The 9,855-nt window shown below is 39.2% G+C and overlaps 1 protein-coding gene across 2 annotated transcripts in view; it reads right to left on the reverse strand.

The window, feature by feature from the left end:
• The window catches only part of slc12a2 (solute carrier family 12 member 2), a 108,293-nt gene extending 99,489 nt beyond the window's left edge, over positions 1 to 8,804 (reverse strand). For both annotated transcript variants that reach the window (XM_086054473.1, XM_086054472.1), the window contains exon 1: positions 7,793 to 8,804. In XM_086054473.1, coding sequence (XP_085910599.1) covers positions 7,793 to 8,365 — 573 coding nt within the window. In that variant the 5' untranslated portion in view covers positions 8,366 to 8,804. The remainder of the gene's footprint in view (positions 1 to 7,792) is intronic.
• Positions 8,805 to 9,855: the final 1,051 nt, after the last annotated feature.

Below are 9,855 nucleotides of genomic sequence, written 5' to 3' on the forward strand. Positions count from 1 at the left end.
ATGAATGAATAATTTAAAGTTCTATGTTTCAATCCCAGTGTTAACTATTCGAGAAATTAAAAGTTAATTGTTCTTGTAAAGGGTAAGGTTGAATTATTATGCTGTATATATATATGTAATATATCAGTGGCCAAAAAAAAAAAAAAAAAAGAGCTTCAACAATACTATCGTTTATCGCAATAGATTCTGGGAAAATATAATGTCTTAAATAAATAGGCTATCATGACAGTCCCACTTGGGCCAAAGTTATTTTACACAATACAATAGAATACAGTTTTACTTAGGCCTTGTCTACACGTAGCCGTTTTTGTTTCAAACAACCGGATATTTCTCCTCCACTCCGTGTTGGAATACACGCAGCTACTACACCGCGGAAGTGCGTTTTCAAACGCATTTACAAGCATGCCAATCCTCTAGGCGGCAGCAGTTAGCCAAATACTGTCCATTCAGAAGGAACTTCCGTCCTTTAACGTCACTTCTACGAAACTAAAACACTTGCGGCAGGCTCGTTCGTGAGGAGCAACAAGGGGTCGGAATTGCTTTTAAACCTTTCAACGAGAAGCAGTAGTTTGCTGCGGACAAATAAGTATGCAAAAAGCGCCTTGAGAATGGCTACAACCAACGCAGCTCCGCGGGCATCCAAAACAAGTCGCGTAAGCTTACAGCTTCAATTCTCTAAAGAGATGGTTGGGCCGGGATGGTTTCACTAACCAGTTATTCAAAGTGAAAGGCTCAGAATATAGGAATGTGCAACAAACTAGGTAATTTATGTGTGATTAATCAATTTACTGAATGAAATTTTGCAGTTTATCCATGCTTCGTTTGGTAGGCTTTTAAAAGACCACAAGAAAACATATACGTGGTCAACCTAAAACAACTGATTAGAAAATGCATAATGTAAAAATATAAATAATGTTTTTCTCTAACCTAGCAATTAAAAAGCTATTTGAGTGATGAGTATCTGCCAGAGACACATCAAATGGAAGCATTTCAAATTTCTAACACTTAAGAATGCATACAATTTAGGGCTGTAGCTAGGGATGGGCGAGTACCAATACCTGGTATCAGTATTGGATTGATCTGTCATCTTCCACACCGCTTATCCTGCACAGGGTTGCGGGAAGGTGGCGGAGCCTATCCCAGCTGACTATGGCCGAAAAGCAGACTACACCCTGAACTGGTCGCCAGCCAGTCGCAGGGCGCACACAGACGCAGCGCACACTGAGTGGGAACCGATCACACGCTGACCGCACACAACTCAGGCAAGTGTACCACTACACCATCAGCGACCAGTATCGGATTGATACCAACCTTATTTCAAAGTGTCACGTACTCATGACGTTGGCCGATACTAGCATCGTCTGCCCTCTTGCGGCCGTTTTACTATAAAGGAACTAACAGGCATGCATGACTGACAGAATGTTTTTCTAAGTAATCTGTATTCATGTCAACACTCTCAATTAATGGGTAACACTAACAAAGTTTGATATTATTATTTTACACACAATGTAATGTCACGTTTGTTTAAAAAAAAAAAAAAAAAAAACATATACAACCGAAGAAATGTGACACACATTCCACTACTAGTAACACAAACACATATATGACAATGATTAACGTCCTTACAACTTTATCAAATGTATTGTGCTACGAAATGCAATCTGGTAACAGAGTGCCTTTCCCATCATGACCATAGAGTTTACGGCGTCAATAAAGCTCGTACGAGCAAAGTATTGCTGCATTCCGTGTTTGTCACAAAAACCCCAAAAATCCTAAATGAATTTTCTCTATTGATAGCACACAATTTGGCGTTGACAAGAAAGTAAGCTTCATGAAAGTTAGTTGAGAAATTAGCAAGTTATGACATTTTCAATGCAGATGCATTGCCTATGGGAACATTTCCCGCCATCAACATTGCAAAGCTGAGCTGGGCTGCACAGTTACAGTTACAGCGCTCATGCTTTTGTAACAAGATAATAGTTTGGTGAAGTCATAGAAAGTGAGTCACTAATGTTCACATCTATCTTCGTTGGGCTAGTCAGCGCATATGAAAGCCTTTTAGCCCAGCAAAGAGTTTCGCAATGTGCAGGGGGTGCTGACTGGGCCTGTACCGGGCATTTGGGTTTGGTCAGTGTAGAATATTCTCAGCAATCAGTGTTATATTCAGCACAGTGCGTGACGTCAGACTTCTTCTACTGTCAAAGTATGTCATTACGTGGGTGTCACCCAGTGTTCAGACTGAGACACCACAGTTAAATATAACTGGCAAACTTGTGTTGCTCGTTAAACAAATAGTAGTGATTAAAGGTATTCTTAAATAATACTTTAAGCACTATTGTATTCAATTTAATTTGTACTTCACTGTACTACTTGAAAACCATACATTTTGATTGAGACTTTTTTTGTTTTTCATTTTATGTATTAATTTAAATTCATTTTATTGTCCATTTTATGCAAAAGGTGTATTTTATGAACGTGTTAATGTCATGCAATTTTAAGGAAAAATGCTATATTGGGTGGTCGACTGGTTAGCACGTCCGCCTCACAGTTCAGAGGTCGTGGGTTCGATCCCGGCCCCGGCCTCCCTGTGTGGAGTTTGCATGTTCTCCCCGTGTCTGCGTGGGTTTTCTCCGGGTACTCCGGTTTCCTCCCACATTCCAAAACATGCATGGCAAGTTGATTGGACTCTCTAAATTGCCCCTAAGTGTGATTGTGAGTGGGATGTTGTCTCTGTGTGCCCTGCGATTGGCTGGCAACCAATTCAGGGTGTCCCTCGCCTACTGCCCGAAGACAGCTGGGATAGGCTCCAGCACGCCCCGCGACCCTTATGAGGAGAAGCGGTATCGATAATGGATGGATGGATGCTATATTGGGATATATTCTTTAAATCTATATTAGGGGTGCACGATAATTATTGGACCGATAATGGGGAAAAAATTAAAACACAATGAATCAACAATCCGATATCAGATCAACTAGTCCGATATTAAAAGCCGCGTCAAATGCACTAACTGGTTACTGTCACTTTAAAGGAACACGCAAATCAAAATTCATTTTCCAGCATTCGGTTAGTCAGTGTGTATAAAGAAGTAATGTGCAAATGTCAATGGCATCTGATTCAAAAACATTGATCATTGTTTTTCCAAAGTAAAAGCAGATATTTTATTTTGATTTTAGAAGAAAATCAGTCCTCTATCATGGAGGAAATTACAAGGATTTAGAAACGTTTATCCAAACAATTAATCGATTACCAAAATTAATTATCAATTAATTTCACAATTTATTAGTTGTCGATTAATCCCTGCAACTCTAATAAATTGTATTTTATAGTGCATTAATGTTTTCTATTCGTAGTCTAGATGTTTACAGTACAGCCCTTTGAATAGCTCTCTGTTAGTGAGGCGGTTGAAATTCATGATTAGGGCGACACGATGATGCATGAGCTCAGCTACTGGAGTGAACAGTAACTTTGAAGTTCATCAAACTTATCCTTGACATTTAAAGACAAGTCAAGGGCAATTAAACCAGTACAGGTCACCACGCTCTGGTAGAAATTGTTCTCTAATTTTAATTAAAAGGTATTTATGATTACTTGAAGGAGCTCTCTGTCATCATTCATCACATGCTCCTTAGAAAGTCCGTTTAGTCGTTGCCAAAATGGCCTCAGGGGCAGACTTTAGATAACGGAACATAACAGAAACTTGTTCTATATATAAATAGTATGCAATGCTTATACCGTAGAGCTTTTTCAAAACTGTCATATACATATATATACACACATATATATACACACACACAAAATCAATAAACATACACATATACATCCATCCATTATCTATATCGCTTATCCTCACAAGGGTTATATGCATATGTATATATGTATATATATGTAATTATCTCAATATCTGTTTGCTTATTGCAACATTCATCTATTTGAATATGTAATTATATATGTTTTTTTATTTATTCGGTTATTTCAATGTTTACTTATTTCAATATTTATTACGTATGGAATCATTTCTATTTCATTTCTAATATTCCATTGTTTATAAAATTATATTTCCATTAATTTAAGTCATTCTTAATTTTTTTTACACTTTTAATTTGTCATTATTTCACTTTCTTTACAACTCAAATTTGATGAAGTTAAATATTTGATTACTTAAATATTTAATTCATACTTTATTTATTTCAGTCTGTACTTAAATGTCCATTTCATTCACAATGACTTTATTTCGACATGCATGTAATGATTTCTACCTTGACCTTTTTCCCCATTTCTTGGTCTGGCTCTTCTGGAAGCGTTTCCAAATCGTTTGATCCGTGCCTCTTTCTTGGATGCCTAACGCGTGTTTAGGAACAACTTTGTTCTTAAAGTGCACTTCCCGCTTGCTCGACAAGTGCTTTTGTTATCTGCACAAACCTTGATGGAATTATTAAAGTTGAATCATATAAGTGCGATTAGCCAAGTGCCAAAATCAAACCTATGTAAAGTTACTGCGTATATTTACATAGGTTTGATCCTGAATGTTTGCCGTTAATGTTATACATTAATGGCTACATTATGCCGCCGTCCTTGTGTGACCTATATCTTTGCTGCTGTAACACTGAAAATTTCCCCACTGTGGGATCAATAAAGGCCTTCTTATCTTATCTCATCTAAATACAACATTAATGGAGATAACGGCCGGTGGGGGGAATGTCAGGTCAAGAAGTCACTCAAGTCGACAAAAAGGACACTTTTGTTCTATTCCGATGCAATCATAGTGCAAGGGGGACCTCCTCAAATCACCCACTTCCTGTTTGCCCAAACTCTGCCCAAATGGCAGAGTGTGAAAGCCAATGCCACTTTGATTTTATAGCAAGTGGAGCCCATCAGTATCATTGATTTCATCCAAAGCAAACCAGAAATATTTCAAACAAATTCTTATAGTGATATAGTTGCAATATTACAATACAAAAAACAACATAATTTTACTGAGGAAAAGTCCTAATATTACCATTCTAAAGTTCATAACATATTCTTATTGCAAGGACAACATGTGAACCTTTATGAACATAAAGTTGTAATTTCTATGAAAGTAAATGAGCAATTATGCCAGAATTAAGTTGTAATTTTACAAGATTGTTTTTAAATATTTTCATTTTAAGAAAAAAAAATAAATAAATAAAAAAAAAAAATCAGAATTTTATGAAAGCTGTATTCAGCAATTTAAAAGAGATGCTGTCTATCCACAATTGGTCTGTGAAGCAAGTGCAGATTTAAAATATTTTTTTGTAGAATATCGGCAAATTATCGTTAGAGTTTTTTGAAAAATAGAGATTTTTTTTCTCCCATATCCAGGGCTGCACATAACTGGTGCGCAGGGACACATGCGCAACAGAAATCACTGATGTGTAACGTCATATGAGTCACGATGCGCCTTTGCATACCTCTATATAGTGGTGCGACGGATCATGTTTGATCCATGAACGGTACGGATCAAGCATCATGATTCGGGCCGGGTGCGATCCGCAGAATCGTTGGTGAATAAAAACTGTGCGCATTCACATTAAGTCAACGGAATTAGTCCGCATTCACTGTAATAGCAGCAGAGAACGTTGAAAACACTCATGGCTCACATAAGCCGCATATGGGAGCACTTTGCAAACATACTCAACGAACAAACCACCTCCACAAAGGCTAACGTAAAACTAAAGCTTACCAAATAATACATTGCGTCACTGATGCCAATGCAATAGTCTTAGTAGACTTTTATTTTGAAGTTGATCTCTGTGGTGGCGTAACAGCTAACTTGACTTCTTTTTCAATAATGTGGAGATTATTTTGTAATGCGCTGCCTATGTGTAAAGGAAGGTGTTTTAAATTGCATTTCAAGGTCTTTTTCATTATGAAAAAAAAAATAAAACCTTGTCTTCATTCATTTTATTAACACTTTTGCTCATTAAATAATTTTAAGAAAACATTCAGCTCAAAATGTCTGGCAGAATACCTTGTTATTTTATATACTGTACCATGTATAAAATAAGCACATTCTTATTTTATAAGTGGTACAGTGTATAAAATAAAGAGGTATCCTGCCTTAAATTGCGTTCTTAAATCCTAAATGGCAATATTAGACATTAGGAGTTTTTTTTTTTTTTAATGGGCAAAAGTGTTTTATAAAATAAATTAAGTCAAAGTTTTAATTACCTTTTTTTCTTTTTTTTTTTTCCTGATCCGATTTATGACTTATGTGATCCGTTGAACCACTAGTGAGTACCAAAGTCAATCTCCTGGTACTCATGTGAGTAACCCATAAAAAAAATTATGTGCACCCCTAACCATATCGCCCATCCCTACATCCAATTTCAACTTCTTCTGTTCTGTTTACTCAATCCATGCATAGCACCACACTGCCCCTAAGAGGCCAGCTGGAACAGGTAGTATTTGTTTCGAATGTTTTTTTCAATTGCTATTATTTTAGTATATTCTTATTTTACTTTCTTACTCATTTATTTTCTCATTGTCCTTTCAAGTTTTAAAGTTGAGTTTTCAATGACTAAAGAATTTTTCTTTCTTCAAAATTCAGGTGTACAAAGATTCAGACTTTTTTGTTTTGTAAGATTAAATGAATTTGATAAAGAGATAAGGTTAATGCTTATTCAAGGGGTCAATGTATGCAAAGGGCATCAAATGTGTGGATGCAGCAGAATGAAAATGCATGAGGCTTGAATTTCACATGATATTTACAAGGTCATTTTGCATTTGACAAATAGAGAGCTCAAGAATACAAGTGTTTCAACATATAGGGATGAATGGGCATGAGGCTATGATGACAGTTTTTACTTGAGTAGTTGCGTTTTAGTAGTTGAATAAATACAAAGTATTTGAAAATATATAAGTATATTGAAATCGTAGTTATTATTTTTCCGTCATCATCCAGCCATAATTATATATACTTACTGCATATAAACTGATCACATGGCTTAGCTGCACATTTTTCAATTTCAGATCTGCTCACTAGAGCCAGACAATTATTGAAAAAAACCCATCTTGATCATATTGTTAAAACAAATAATATAATTTGCAACGTCTGCAAAGATCATTTGTCAGGTCAGGAATAATAGTCTTCATTATATTGTTAAAATAAAATAACATGTAACGTCTACAACGATAATTTGTCAGGTCTGGAATTCAATCCAATACATTATGCAGTGCTGCATCTTTTAACATAAAAATGGTCAAATGCTTACTTCATGCCCAAGTGACAACATCTGAGCAGAGCATGTGATCTGAATTGAGTAAATGCGTTAACTTATCCATCCATTATCCATACCGCTTATCCTCACAAGGGTCGCAGGCGTGCTGGAGCCTATCCCTGCTGTCTTCGGGCAATAGGCGGGAGACACCCCGAACTAGTTGCCAGCCAATCGCAGGGCACACAGAGACAAACAATCACACACACTCACAATCACACCTAGGGGCAATTTAGAGTGTCCACTCAACTTACCATGCATGTTTTTGGAATGTGGGAGGAAACCGGAGTACCCGTAGAAAACCCACGCAGGCACTGGAACTGCCGGGATCGAACCCATGACCTCTGAACTGTGAGGCAGACGTGCTAACCAGTCGACCACCGTGCCGCCCACGCGTTAACTTATCGTGAATTTGAAATTAGAAGTCATTGTGTTTATACAGAAAAGGTAACTACAGGATGTTGGTTAAAACCCAGAAGGATGATTTTACTAGGGTACACCCAACGTCACCTATAAGCTATGCTGTACTCGGAAAGCCCATATGCTGTCTTACCTTGTCCAGCTCGTCGTGCAACTCCGACAAGGTGGGTCTGATCAGCTTCTCCCCCAAAGGTGCGGCTGTCTGGCGGTAGAAATCGATGTTGGGCACGGCATCGATGGTGTTATGGCCAAAGGTCCTCAGGTAATAGGTGTTCGTGTGGGTGTCATAGTGATAGTGATGCTGGCCCCCAGTGGATGAATGTAGACTCGTCTCGCTCATCACTGTGTCCCCATTCTGGATCCCCTCGACAGGCGCTGCCTCTGGAGAAGTCGGACTCCCAGCCCCGCTTGGGTCTATAAAGTTCACCACCCGAAAGCGTCCTTTAGCTTCCTCCCCGCTTGTCCCCGGGTACTCAGGAGGAGCACCAAGAGTGGCCTTATCGCTGGATGGGACAGTGGTGGAAGCTTCGGAACTCGGCGACTCATCTACGACTGCGGCAGCTGCCTCGGCCACAAGGTCCACCTGGAAACGACTCTGACTATGCGTCGGACCGGGCGGCTTCTGCCCCGCGTCAGGGGCTAAAAAATCATTCTCCGCCGGGGCGTTCTCTCCCGGAGCGGGAGCTGTGTTTGATGGCGCCGACATGGCACACTCAACACAAACTAACGGGTAAAGCGTGTATGAGGAAAGCACGTTAGGCCCGCAAAGCGATGTAGAACAAGTTAGTCCGCGACGAGCACAACTGTGCCGTTCTCTGAACTGTTGAGCTGGAGGGGGAAACGCGCTACGAAAGCCGTATGGACCGCGGTAACAACGAACAATTCCTCGTTTGTGCCAAACGTGAGGCTACAAGATGGAAACTTTAAGCGACCTACTGACTTTTTCTTCCGCAGCCGCAAATGCAGTAATGTTCGTTCCCCCCTCCCCGGTCCAAACTTAAGTCCGTCGAGCTTCTGTCTTCCTGTAATTGAGAGCAGGATGCTGTTGTCGACCTTGCCGCAACTCCTCCTAGCTTCCTAGCGGCTCCCTCGCCAGTAATATACACACACTGCGGTCGGCATCACTGAAAGGGTGGGTTCCTGCTACACGTGACCTCGCGAGATGTTCACGTTCGCGTCTCATTTTTCAAGCGCGCGCGGGTGGGGGTGGGGTACGACTTGAGAGGTGGAAACAGGGCAGTTTTTCTTTTATTTCTACAAAATAGTGAGCGGTATAAAACATTATTGAATTCATTACATTACGGTTTGGCTATATTTGTTTGCATTTTTTATGTAAGGGTTTTGGACTTTCCTGAAAGAAGAGAATGATTAGAAAGTTCAATGACTGCTTTTCTGGGACGGACGGACGGACGGACAGGCAGACAGACAGGCAGACAGACAGACAGACAGACAGACAGACAGACAGACAGACAGACAGACAGACAGACAGACAGACAAATAGACAGATAGATAGATAGATAGATAGATAGATAGATAGATAGATAGATAGATAGATAGATAGATAGATAGATAGTGTTGGATGGATGATTGATTGGATCGACCAATGATAGGTGGGCAGGGATGGCTCCAGGATTTTTTCTCTCTAGGGGCTAAAGGCAGGCTGGACAGATACATATGGGGTAATTTGTAAATATATTTTAGAATATCAAATAAAATGCTTGAGAAGCTTAACTGGAGCTACACATCTTAGCCCTGGTGTAGTGCCATCTCTGTGATGGACAAATGGAGATTGAAATGAAGAAACAAAGTTATTACAAAAGTGCAAGCATAACAACATTTTTGTCTGGAATAAATAGTTAATCAATCTAAACAACAACCTTGGTATTGACATCAAAGTCATGCGGACAAAGATGTCCCACCGAGGAACAATCTTAGGGTCCGATTCCACAGCTTTAGCTACCATGTGCAGTCCGTTCCTTGAATAGGTCGTTGGGGGTTCTGGTGTTAATGTTAAACTGTAGGTGCACTTTAAGAATTGAATTTAGGATTATTCTGAACTCCTAATGCTTTTAATTTTTAGCTATACATAAAGACAACAGAATCTTGACAACCCCCAGCAGATGTCCTAGCTGGAAAAGTACTGCTATTTAGAATGTAAATAATTCTCCCTCAGGTTTGTTTGTGTACAAATAAAAA

The sequence above is a fragment of the Filicampus tigris genome, chromosome 15 (genome assembly GCF_054856515.1).
Source record: "Filicampus tigris isolate MCC_2025a chromosome 15, RoL_Ftig_1.0, whole genome shotgun sequence".
Taxonomy (NCBI): domain Eukaryota; kingdom Metazoa; phylum Chordata; class Actinopteri; order Syngnathiformes; family Syngnathidae; genus Filicampus; species Filicampus tigris.